A 13,270-nucleotide genomic window follows, 5' to 3' on the forward strand; every position below is an offset into this window, starting at 1 on the left:
TGGAGTTTTCTTGTTTTGGTAGGTTATTGATTATTGATTTAATTTCTTTAGTAGATATAGTCCTATTGAGATTTTCTATTTTTTGTTTGAAATTTGGTAGATAGTGTCTTTCAAGGAATTTGTCCAACTAATATTGTTCATAATATTTTTTTATTTTTTTATTATTCATAGAATCTGTATTCATTCCACTGATCAGGAAGAGACATTGCACAATTCCACATTCCGGAGTGTGAATGTATTATTCCATAGTGACAGGCTGAAAGGTTGAAGAAAATTATACACCTACATAACTACAGTTCTGGGTTTCTAATTGTATAGATTGCTTAAACTTTTGATTAATCAGGTTGTTTACAAAAAAGTGATCAGTTTTCATAAACTGATATATTAAAATTATCTGTCTTATGCAAATTAACCTTATTAAATATATTTGTGATTGTATAGATTTAAAAAATAATGACTGATGATCCTGTTTTGATAGTAACTAGCCTTTGCATGGTGTTTTAGAGTTTATAAAATATTTTCACATTTTTTTCATGTGATCCACAAGTTAGGTAGTGGGATCCTTACTTTACAGATGTGAAAATTAAAACAAAAACGTTGTGACTTGACAAGGTTACAACCAGTAAGCTCCATTACAGATTTTTGGAGACTTTAAATCCAGTTATCTTTACATTGCCCTATACTGGGTTTCATGCTCCCATTTCCTACCATTTCTAAGTTTAGATAAATAATAGAAATATTTCTGGACCACTGTTAAAACCTAAGGGAGCTATCACTATACACTTTATACTCCATCACATCATACTATCTTCTACTCTGATTTGTGTATCTGGTTTGATGCAAAAATTGCTTAGAGGCTGATCCTCACTCTTATTTATTTATTATTATTCCAACAAAAGTAAGCTTATTTTCTGTGTAGTTTAGTAGAAACATGTATTCAACTTCATTATGTATTTCAAAAGTATGAGGGAAAATTACTGTGGTATACCCCAGTGCTTTTCAAATTAGTACCAGGGTAACTGCCTCAGGTGATAATGGTTTCATATATTTGAGGTTCTGTGTAAAACTTTATTTGGGAAAAGAGATGGAGAGTTTTACTGCAAGAAGGAACTTTGAAAAATCACTGTCTATACCAAGTATAGTTAGGATGGCAATGATATTCTATCTTCATAAAATTTCATTATATGTTTGTTTTGCACAAACTTTGTATTATAATAGTTGACTTATATGAAACATTCTTGTGGAAAAAAAATGTTTTGTGTTGAATAATATAACATGTTTACCTGCCTTCTACTCTAACTCTTGCAACAACACCTTTAAACAATGTAATAAAAATCGGATCTCTTTAGCTATGGATTTCTATTTTTTTGGACAGCATTCCATTTTCTCAAATCTTTGGGCTTTTCTGGTGCTTTACTCCATTTTCTCTGTTTTATGTTGCTTTCATGATGTGCAAAATATATTTATTTTGCCCCCATATCTCCCTGTTTTGATTTCTTTCATAGTGAAAATTAAAAATTAATAGGTAATGATAAATTGAATCTTTTAGAAGGTTAGATGATACTTAAGACCCTATTGTTAGAAAATTAATTTATAACCAGCTCATTGTTCTTGATACTTTGTCCCATAATAGTGCAAATTACTCTCCTTACAGCCTTCTCTGTTTATTTCTTTCTAGAGGTCATCACTTTAATTTCAAAGTTAGGCCTTCTCCCTTTACTATTAGTAGTTAGTTTTTTTATATGAGCCATTGCTGTGGAGAGTGGTAATTTTATTTGTTTTAATAAAGTTAGTATACTTAATGAATATTTTTCCCTCTTTTAAAGACTGTGAACCAGAAGAGCTGACTGACTGGTCTATGGATGAAAAATGTTCATTTTGTAATCTACAGAGAGAAGCAGTCAGTGTAAGTTTTAGTGCTATGAAATTATTTCTAAACTAATTGCACAATTGTAACACAATTTTTTTAACTGAAATTTTTCTGAAAATTGGTGATTTACAGTGGAAATTTAAATACTTGATTTTGGTAATGTGAAGAATATTTTAAAGTCTAACATTTAGCTTAACTTGCAGGTGAAATCACAAAACACTCATCTTTTTTGCTTATTTCACATTTCTTCCTTATAGCTCCCTGACTCATGAAGTTCAGTTTAGATCTGTTTTGTATTTAGGTAGATGACAGTGAGTTTAGAGGCCTAGTTTGATTTGACACCACCCTGTAGTCTTTCTTAGGAATCTGTAGCTGGAGGATAATGCGGTACTACTTTTTAGCCTTTTACTCTCTTGAAGTCTTTTGGATATCACAGTTATTTCCTGTGTAAATGATTAAATATTTAGTGTCTAATATAAACAAGGCATAAACTAGACAAGCAGCATCTTCTTGTATGGTGGAAAGTCCTAATTCTTTACTGGTGTGAGAAAGGCTGAAAAGAAACGACAACTTGAGAACCTGTACCCATTTTGGTCAGATTAGTGGGTAAACGTACCTGCTTTGTTGTTACAACTCTCATTATTGGCATTGCTATCTAATGAATTTATTTAGCAATATATTTTATCTACTCTGCTCCCCCCTCCATTTTTGACTGTAGTTTTGCCAAAAAATAAGGCTAATTTGGTATCAAAGCTAAATTTCTTTTCTCCTGACTCCTGTCCCAAATTTTATGTTCTCTCTATATAATTTGATAGAATAAATGAACATTTAGAGAATATTTTTTTGCAATTTTTAATGGAATTTCATGTATAATAAAAAGTGATTTTTTTATGTTGTTTTCTTATAATTTTAGGATTGTATACCATCTCTTGATTCTTCACAGTCAACACCAACAGAGGAACTATCATCTCAGGGCCAGTCCAACACTGAAAAGATTGAATGCCAAGCAGAAAATTACCTAAATGCACTCTTTCGAAAGAAAGGTAATATTGGTATACTTTGTCATTTAAAATTTGCAGTAGAGGTCTAAAATGTTTGCAGTTTTCTCACATGCAAGTTTTTTTTATGTCAGTCTTTACTCCATTTTTGATTATTTCTTTTTTTATCTTTAGTTTTTCTTCATATTAGGACATTAGAATTCTTAGTTACTGTAGGGCTAGTCTTCTATTAGCCATTCCTTTTCTCCACTTTTTTCTCAAATCTGTCCCTGACACTATCAGATATTTTCCTCATCTACTATAGGCAGACAGGAAGTGTTTTTATGCTTCTGGTCTTTATTTTGTTGCTGTTCTCAAGACTTCAAAAGTTCTTTCATGTTCAATAAGTGATAGATATATTATACTGTAAAGCTGTCTTTAGAAATCTAACAGTTAAGTCATTTATCAGCCAGATTGGAGTATTTTTGCTGGCTTGGGATTTCAGTGTTTCTTTGGTAGCTTGAATATGCTTACTTGACCTTAAATGTCAAATGTTCTTTTTAACTCACCTGTCTAAACTATTTAAACCAAATGAGGCTTGTTTCACTTGTTGCCTTACTTGATACACATGTATCAGAGAGTAGTTTTTATATCTTAATTGCTTGAGAAAAATATAGAAATATAGAACCTTCCATTTTTTGTTCTTGGCAATTTCTGCAGTAGTAGAGTGTCTTAATTTTTACCACATAGATCTTTGGAGTGAGTCATGATATAGGGGGAATGTAAGATGGGAAGGGTTATCATTCTGCCTCCCACTTTCCAGGGACTGAGAAAAACATTATTGTATTTCATCTAGGTGTTGACCCTGCGTTACTACTCTTTGAAATTAGGTTAACATCAGATACTGTTCTATTAAGTTGATAACTTTTAGATTTTAATCAATAATGTTGAAAATAGTCTTCACCTTTGAGCAAGGAGGCTTTTGTTTAGTCCTCAGTGTTATGAGTTTTATGTGTTGAAATATGAGAATTCTTTTATTAGAAGAATCATTAGTGTATTAAAAGACCTAAGGTTAAGAACTGTATATTTTTTTTAAGTGCAGGAGACTGAAAATATTTTCCTGTATGTTACTAAAGTGCTTAGTGTTGAGAAATCGGCATTGTCTTTAAAAAAACATTATTTTTTTCAGAAATTTTCTATTTGAACCCATATTAATATTTTACATGCTTTCCTTAAGAAGTTTATAACATATTAATTTAAAAAATTTTATTCTGCCAGTGTACTTACACTTACAAGAATTATGTTATCAGATTTATATCACTAATACAGCTGGAGGAAATGTACACATTTACATACATGCACACGGTTTCACCTTAGAACTCTTTACTCAGTCTTCTTTTCCTTGAGTAATTTATAATGGTAGTCGCTGGAATTGTCAATAGTTATGACCTATAATTTTTGATAGTATGGAGTAACCTGTGCTCCATTGCCCTATTAAGAGTAATCAGTAAACACTTGGTACTATTTCAGCTGATTCAAGCATCTGGGTCTTCAAGAGGTCTCCTACCAATGGTTGGGTGAGTGTTCATGGATATTTAGTGACCTCTCCATTTGAGGTGAATCTTGACTTTCTTCCCGATCTTTGAAGGATTGCAAAGTTTTTAAATGAAAGATTCTTATTAGTATTTTTGCTTTAACGTCACGTCTTATCTTTGTTAATTCCTTTATTTGTAGTCCAACATGATTTTCCAGATTTAATTAAACATAAGGACTTTTCTACTCATTTACTTGGTTTTGTTTTTGTTCTTTATTTTTTAATTTTCTTTGAATAAAATCATTTTAGAGGTTTCCAATATGGTCTGGATTAGGATAAGGCCAGAAGATAATAATAGTATCTTTAAGTGATGATAACGTCTCTGTTTATTTAATTCCACTGTTAACTCTACTTGAAAATAAAAGGCATAAACATGTTTTTAAAGATAAGAAACACTTCTGAGCCTTTGGAGTAATAAATAAAATGTTGATAAAGCATATTGTTGGTGGAGCTTTTATTTGATTCCTGAAAATTTCCCAAACTCAGCCATTTTCAGGAATTCTGGATATTAGTAACATTAATGTTACTGATACTCGACAGATACTGATCTTTTGCTTAGTTTGAGGAATATATGCATGTTAATCATCTTGCCAAAATGTAAAGAAATCTTTTAATAGCTTTATTATAGCTTGTTTATTATTTTTCCTAACTGTGGTTTTAGGGACGAAGATAATGATAAGTATAAACTGTTATTAAGAACCCACTACACAGGGTAATGAGATGGTTGATGTCATCAGTTATGATTGAGCACTGAAACCTTTTTATGCCTTAATCTTGTTTAATCTGAAAACAATGTTAAGAGGTAGGTACTGTTATCATTTTAAAAGGTAGAGACAGTGAAACACAGAGAAGTTAAGTAATGTGTCTTTTAGTTCTATTACAAACATTTGAATCCTCAGGAAGTTAAAAAAAAAAAAAGTTAAAAAGTGTTCTGTGTGAGGAGCACCCAGATTCTTTTATGTACTAAGTAGGAAGACTTTCCTATTCTATACTTATTAGCCAGCTAGGATTAGAGTTATTTTAATTGAATTAGGCAGACTAGAGAGGACTATGAGAAATGCTATATTTCTTCTACACTTCCATTTTCCCTTTTGTGAACCATGGACACTTTCAGCGATTAGTTTCCTTGTAGTGTTTAATAATAGATTGGAGGAAACTTAAATACTTAATAGTTTGGCAAATCCCTCATAATTAGAAGCTAGTCAAAAATACTTTTTCAGAGTTGAATAAATGGGGGGGGAGGGTATATTACTACAGAGATGAACTTTTAACTAGCTTTGAATATTATTCAGAAATTTTTCAAAATTTTTCAAAATTGAATTCCTTCCAGAGGTTTACCCTAAAATTGTCTATAGTGTTAAAATAGAATGAAAGCTCCATGAAAGCAGGCACTTTTTTTTTGTTAATTGCAGTATCCTCAGTATTTAGAACAATACTTATTACATCTGTCTTCAGGAAATACTTGTTGAACTTATGAATGCGTACTAATAAACTGTCCAGGTATCTTCCAGTTTCACTACCTATTCTAATATTACTACTTATTTGATTTGAAGAAAGAAATTAATTAGCATGTATATATAGTTTACCTTTCCCTACTCTGTACTTAAGTTTTTTACTGTGTATAGTTTGAGTATCAGTTTGTTTTGAAGTGTGTAGAAACATAGCCATGTAGATATAAAATGCCTTTTCCAAAGTATCCCCATCAGATGTAAACTAAATTATTTTTACTTTTTGCTTCGCATTCTCAGATTACCTGAAGCAGTGTAAGTCACCAGCTTATGATTCAGGAAGATGTCTCATCTTTTATTTTTAAATTAAAGAAGGTTACTTGACTAAATTGGAAAGATAGTAGTTGAATGAATCATACTGCTAAATATATGATAAAATGAAATCTTTCTTCATCAAAATACAATATGTTTCACCTGCTTTCTTTTATCCACACACATATTAGCATTCATGCAACTACTATTCTGGTTTTTTGTTTTCAAAGACCTTTCCTGATATATTTGATGCAGTTAGTTGAAAGCTGATATTAACCAACCCTTTCCCCTTAAATTAATTGGTAGCCAGGTTTTATATAAAGTCTTTCAGCCTTTTCTGAACACAGATCCTTTTCCTTTTAAACTCTTAATTTTTAAATCTTATATCAAGAAATAAATATTAATATGGCTTGCTAAACAATTGGTTATGACTGTTAATAAAGCATTTGATTTCTTCTAAGAAATCTTTTAGATTGCTTTTCTCTAAATGCAGGCATCCATGAGTGACTGTGTAAATTTGACCTGATACATTTATGCCCAGAGTTTCTTACACAAATATGCCTTTATGAGATCATTGTGGGTCATAAATCGAATTTCTCCTATGTGGGTTGCCATTTGGAACTTTCCGGAAACTGTGTATTAGTGCCATAAAATAACTCACATACTGTTATGGGCCACGTTCAAAGGTGTTTATGAAAATATTTTTCTTGTTTTGTCATAATCTGGAAGATATGAATGAAATTCTAAGAAAATACACTTAAAATTAGAACTGGATTTAAGATTTTTGCATTCTGGTAAAATCACTTTTCTACCTGCAATACCATCCATGACAGGAATTAAAGGCCAACTGTCAGGTCACTCATTATCATCTGCATTCTTATCTCCTTTTGTCTTTTTTATCCTCAAATTCGAATCAGTTACCCCTTTACAAGCACCCATATTTCTACTTTGTCTTTTGAAACTTGTGATCTTTAATCAGCAAAAATCTCCTGTGTCCTCAGGCTCTTCCTCTTAATGTTCCCTTTATTTTATTGTTGTCACTCAGATCTGCATATTCGTAAGAGATGCTTTTGTAGCCCTCCCCTTACTGGCTGTTTTTAATTTCTTGCTTTATGTAATATAGGATGATACCATTGGCAGGTAACCTCTAATATCTTTATAGCTGCTTTCCCATCATTTATTCACCCTCCTCACTCAAAACCCTGAGCTCCTTTGAAGCACATGACAGCAAACTATTGCATCTATATTATCATGTTGTGGACCTCTACCAACCTATTCACTTTATTCCTCCCAAATGTTATTCCCATCAGAATTCTTAGTGACTTCAAATTCTATGTAGGTGATATATTCAACACTCTGGACACTCTGGACCTCTTCATTTCCAATGATCTTTTCCTCCATTCCCCTCCAGCCATCTTTCTCCATGACTATTCCTGGACCTTTGCCGCCTCTCAAATCTAATTTCAGCCATCTCTTTCTGTGACTACAACTTCATTCCAGTACTCATCCTGCCCCCCCATTTTTTTAACCTCGTTACAATTTCCAGTCTATTGACCACACCAATTTTCAACTCTTCATTGTCTCCTAGACATGACTTCACTTCTCCTAGAAGTGGCAGAAGTGAAGCTGAATAGCTCTGATAATGTGCTTAATAATCACTGTGATCATCTTTCGTATAAAAATCTTAACTCCGTTAATTCTCTCTTCCTGTGTCATATTTGCTTATTAGAACCCTATCTGTGTTTTAGTCCCATTCCTCATATATTACACACTTGCCCTGACCAGCTAAACTTGGCTAGAGTAAAACACCCAATTATGTTGACTTTATAAGTCTTGCCTAATCAGTTTCCTCTCTTTCAAGTAGTTATTTTCTCTTTTTCGTCAGCTCTCCAACAACTAAAAAGTTACTCTTTATTTTTGTAGCACAATTACATTCTAACGTATATAATTTACTTCTTCCTTTATTTACTATGTATTGTCTTTCTTCTGCTGGAATATAAGCACCATGAAGAATTGGATTTTGTACTTGTGTTGACTAATATATCTCAAGCATCTGACACACAGATATTTAGTAAATATTTATTATCTGTACGTTTACTGTCTTCACTTCTCAATTCCCCTTTTCTTTTTAACCTGTCCCAATTAGACTTTCTTTCCTACTACTTCACTAATTGTTTTATCAGTTTCCTTGGTAATTCCATCTTGTATTATTCAGAGGGAAGCTATCAGTTCTCATCTTACTTAACCTTTCAGCATCGTTTGACAGAGTTGATCACTTCCTTATTCTGATTTCTAGGAAATTATATTCCAGATAATTTTTTCCATATACTGTAGTTTTATGAATGAGAAAATCTAGTGTAAAAATCACCTGAATTATAGGCCAGGCCTACCATATGAGCTTGCCTGTCTGTCTCATTTAATATGATCTATATTCTGTTTTAAAGAATTTCCTGGTCCCCATAGTACTTCAGAACCTCATTCTTTCTGAATTTCTCTTACTCACCAACATACAAGGAGTCTAGGATTCTAGCAGAGGGCTTTTTCAAATACCATACTTGTGAAATGTGATAAATTAGTTTATAAATTGCCATCTTGCCATTTTTAGCTTACATATAATTTGAACTGTCAGTTACAGTTTACTATTTGCTGTTGGCTAGTTGTGCATTATACCCACAACCTTCTCAGACTGTTTTATAAAGGTTATCAATTAATAATATTGATTTGTTAGTAATAACTAGTAGTTATCCCCTGCCTTTTCCATATGGATTTATATTTGTGTGTGTGTGTGTGTGTGTGTGTGTGAGTTTTCCTCCTTAAAATGTTTTGAGTGAAGTCTTTAAACTGTTTCTATATTTAATGGAAGGGGCCAAAGCATAAGTTCACAATTGAACAGATAGGAATTCAAATCTGTCCCACCATATATTATGTGATTCTGACAAACTACTAACCCTTTTTGTGACTTAGTTTTCTCATCTGCAGAAGAGGCACAATAATTATAGATATTTATACTCTGTTGTCTGTCCTCATCCACCAAAAATGTAGTTTTGTTAAAATAGAAGATAATGGTTAAGGTTTTAATGTTTTAATCATGTGTGTTCAGTTGTAGCTTCTGGTGGAAAAAAGAATATGGGCTATGGAGTCAAACCTAAATGTGTTGCTTGCAGTTTTTTTCCATTAAATTAGCTATGATATTGGGCAAGTTATTTAACTTGGTGATACCATATCATTGTGAATTATATCATTAATATAATGTAGATGAAACATCTAGCTTAGTACCATATTTATAATAGGCATTTAGTGAAAAGTAACTCCATGGTGGATTGCACTAATTTTTGTTGCTTTTGTTGCATGAGAAAGCTAGGCACTGGCATCTAAATGGCCTGCTCTTTTCATAGTAAGCCATAGTAGGTAAAATGTTGGGTTTTGGATTAGACCAAGAGTCTAGTCCTGGCTGATATATTCAGCCTTGTGTGACCTTGGGCAAACTTTTTAACTCTTTAAGACTTGTTTCCATTTCTATAGGATGGGAATAATTCTAGCTTTCTCGAGGATTATTGTGATGATTAGAAGAGTTAATGTATCCAAACCCACCAGGTTGTATGCATTAATTATGTGCAGTTTTTATATACCAGTTATACCTCAATAAGTTGAGGAGGAAGAGATAATGCATGTAAGGACTCAGTAATCTACAACTGCTGCTACTTTTATTTATTATCATTATCATCAATTACATGGAATGACAATAAATCAACAAAGGGAGACCATTGAGAGTTTAGCTGCCACATTAAATCATCTGATTATTAAGAGTGTGGTCTTTAGGATTCCATGAATTAATAAGTAACATCAAGATGTAAGGTAGCATACAGTCTTAAAAGTGAGTAGTAATGCTTCAAAACTGTCAGCAGCAAATAGTATTCTTTGGATGTTTTGAGGGAGTAGAATTGTCCGCCAATAGGATACAAATTGCAAATTTGTATTGCAAACTACAGTATTGTGTTTGTTTTGTACAAATAAAAAGTCACTTTTGTGCATCAGTTTCTTAGTTAATAAAATGGAAAACTTTTTGCTAAGATGTGTTGGTATATATTGTTAGCCTATGTAACATTCAGGAAGTAAAACAATATAAAGAAATACTGGAAAAAAATATTTTGCAGACATTTGTGTCAATCAACCATGTGGAACACTTTGAGGGAAAATTTCAGCATAGTTTGCAAAGTTGGCCAATTCTGGTAGCTATTTTTCTAATTCCATGCATGTTCTGAATGCTCAGAGAACCAAAACTAATTTTAAAATATTAACTTAATAAAGTGAAAATCCTATATCAATATATTTGTGCAACGAAAGGACACATTTTCTGAAGCAAAATATAAAATATTTGGGGACTATTACGTTAGATTACTTTTTACTTCTTTAGGTATGAGTATTTGAGAGTATACCTTTTTTTGAAGGGGGACATTGCAGGGAGGGGCAGAGAGAATTTCAAGCAGGCTCCACACCTAGCACAGAGTCTGACGCAGGGCTAAGTCTCATGACCATGAGATCATGAGCTGAGCTGAAATGAAGAGTTGGACATTTAACTGCTTAACTGACTAAGCTACTCAGGTGCCCCTTTAACTAGAAATGTTAAAATGCTTTCATGTCTATTTAAGAAAATTTATGTTTTATTTAAGCCAGTAAGGTATTAAAGTGGCTTGCCTAGAGTTACTTCTGTCATGAACATACTAAATGAGGCTGCCAGTGTTTCTGATGAATAACTGGAACCACGATGCTAACCAAATATGCTAGCGAATCTGATCATTTAACTCTAATTATCTGGTAGTGTTTGAACTCCAAAGCCTTTTGGGTATGCTATGGCCTACTGGCTCTTTGCAATTTTCTTTGCAATTACCTCATTCCTTCAACTTAAAACAATCTAGACTTCTACAAACCATCTGTGAGCCCATATTAGATGCTAATTTTTTGTGTGTGTGAGTCTTTATCCATATTTGTTTTCCTAAAAAACATACTTATTGTTCTGACAATACTGATTGAGGTTGTTTCTAAAAGAAATACCCTCTCTTTAGTGGAGTAGTGCTCAGTGCTTACCTAGACTAGGTATGTTTATGTAGCTCTGACATCCTCATTTCTTATAGTTATTGGAGTTCAGAGTTGCAGGCCTCACATGTCTATAAGGTATAGAGATAAAACTGTGGTGGACTATTAATAGTGTTCCGTCATTATTGCTGAGTATTTTGTTAGAGCAAAAAAATAATTATCATTATGTAGCAGTGCTAAAATCATTTCTGCATGAAGACAGGTTAAATAAGATGATCCACTGGAGTACAGGAATTCTATTTACATCAATATATGTACTTAATGAAATAAAACTTCTGCAATAAAGGGAACCAAAGATCCTTGGAGAAGTGGTTGCTCCCATTGCTGGGACTGAGAAAATATAAAATGAGTTTGGAACATTTTGTGGTACCAGAAAGTAAAAAAGTGCTCAGAAGAGGATAGGAATATATTGGGTGGGACACAGGAGGCAACCTGAAAGAGTTTGGAGGCCAAAACTGGAACAATTTGAGCAAAAAGATAAATAACAATATAATTCATAGAAATTCAGCAGACACCAACTTGACCCAGGCGATCAAGGGTTAATATCACCAGTAACAAAACATATCAAGCCTTAATGGTGCACTGATCTGATGCACTGGAAAAGGCACATTACTTCTGTCGTAGATTGCCAAAAATGCATAACTTGGAATTAATCATGAAAAAGCTTCACATATATTAAGGAACATTCTTCCAAATAACTGACCAGAACTCCTCCAAGATGCCAGGATCATGAAAGACAAGGGAAGACTAGGGAACTTTAACTGATTAGAGCAAACAACTAAGTGCATTGTGGAATCTTGGATTGGATTCTGGAACAGAGGAAGAATGTTAGTGGAAAACTGATGAATTCAAATACAGTCTTTGGTTTAGTTAATAGTATTATACCAATGTTAATTTCTAGGTATTGCTAGTTGGTTATATAGGATGTTAACATTAGGAAAGAGGTGAGAGAAGAATATATAGGAACTCTGTGTGTACTGCTTTTGAAACTTATGTAGTCTAAAGTTACTTCAAAATTTAAAGTATTTTTAAAAACATAATACAAATAAAAGTTAGTATTTACTATCTTTGACATATGGACTAACAGTGGCACCCTTACTTGGTCTTTATATCAGAAGCTCTTGTCATATAAGGGTGACCTAGTATCCTGGGAGAAGAGTGAGAGTCCAGTTTCTCATCCAAGGAGGAGTTGAAAATGGCGCCCTCATTCTTCGGTTTGCATTTTGAGTGATATATTTCAGTGCGTTGTGATATATTATAGTTTATATGGCCTAGCTAAATGAATTTATATACTCTGCTATGTAGTTTTATCTGAATTAAGTCCAAAAAACAGATACGTGGCCTTACAATATTCTATCATTGATGAACCTTCCTCCAAGTATATGCTGTCCTTTGAGATGCTTAGCTCAGAATAAGAATGCTACTGTGTAATTTATAAATAGTATACATTAAAAAAATTTTTTTTAATATTTATTTATTTTTGAGAGAGAGAAAGTAGAGTGCAAGAGAGCGCGAGCCAGGAAGGGGCAGAGAGAGAAGGAGACACAGAATCTGAAGCAGGCTCCAAGCTCTGAGCTGTCAGCACAGAGCCTGACATGGGGCTTGAACCCATGAACTGCGAGATCATGACCTGAGCCAAAGTCGGATGCCTAACCAACTGAGCCACCCAGGCACCCCATAAATAATATACATATTCTAAAGGTGCATTCTCAGTTTTGTTAATTGGTGAAGTTAAATGTTCAACAAAATTTGAAAACTCTGCTCTGAAGTTACATTTTAGAGATTGATTATTCCCAAGTCCAGAATTGGTGGGCTGATTTACAAAGAATATTTAGTAGCTAGAAGATCTAATAGGGAAAGTTGTAGTCACAGGGGAGTTGAACTTTTGTTTTAAGAAGGCTAGGAGGTTCACAAATACAGTGGTCAGTTCATGGTGTTAAAGATGCAAAAATACTGGGAGCAGATGGATACGGAG

The 13,270-nt window shown here is 33.1% G+C and overlaps 1 protein-coding gene across 20 annotated transcripts in view; it reads left to right on the forward strand.

Annotated features, from left to right (window-relative positions):
* The window catches only part of LCORL (ligand dependent nuclear receptor corepressor like), a 159,101-nt gene that overhangs the window by 54,608 nt on the left and 91,223 nt on the right, over positions 1 to 13,270 (forward strand). For 16 of the 20 annotated variants that reach the window (XM_053217526.1, XM_027043396.2, XM_027043454.2 and 13 more), the window contains exons 3-4: positions 1,827 to 1,906; positions 2,784 to 2,913. In XM_053217526.1, coding sequence (XP_053073501.1) covers positions 1,827 to 1,906; positions 2,784 to 2,913 — 210 coding nt within the window. Of the gene's footprint in view, positions 1 to 1,826; positions 1,907 to 2,783; positions 2,914 to 4,377; positions 4,425 to 13,270 lie in introns of those variants that run through there. The other 4 variants (XM_027043165.2, XM_027043106.2, XM_053217528.1 and 1 more) reach the window with 2 other exon arrangements.

The sequence above is a fragment of the Acinonyx jubatus genome, chromosome B1, assembly GCF_027475565.1.
Source record: "Acinonyx jubatus isolate Ajub_Pintada_27869175 chromosome B1, VMU_Ajub_asm_v1.0, whole genome shotgun sequence".
NCBI lineage: Eukaryota > Metazoa > Chordata > Mammalia > Carnivora > Felidae > Acinonyx > Acinonyx jubatus.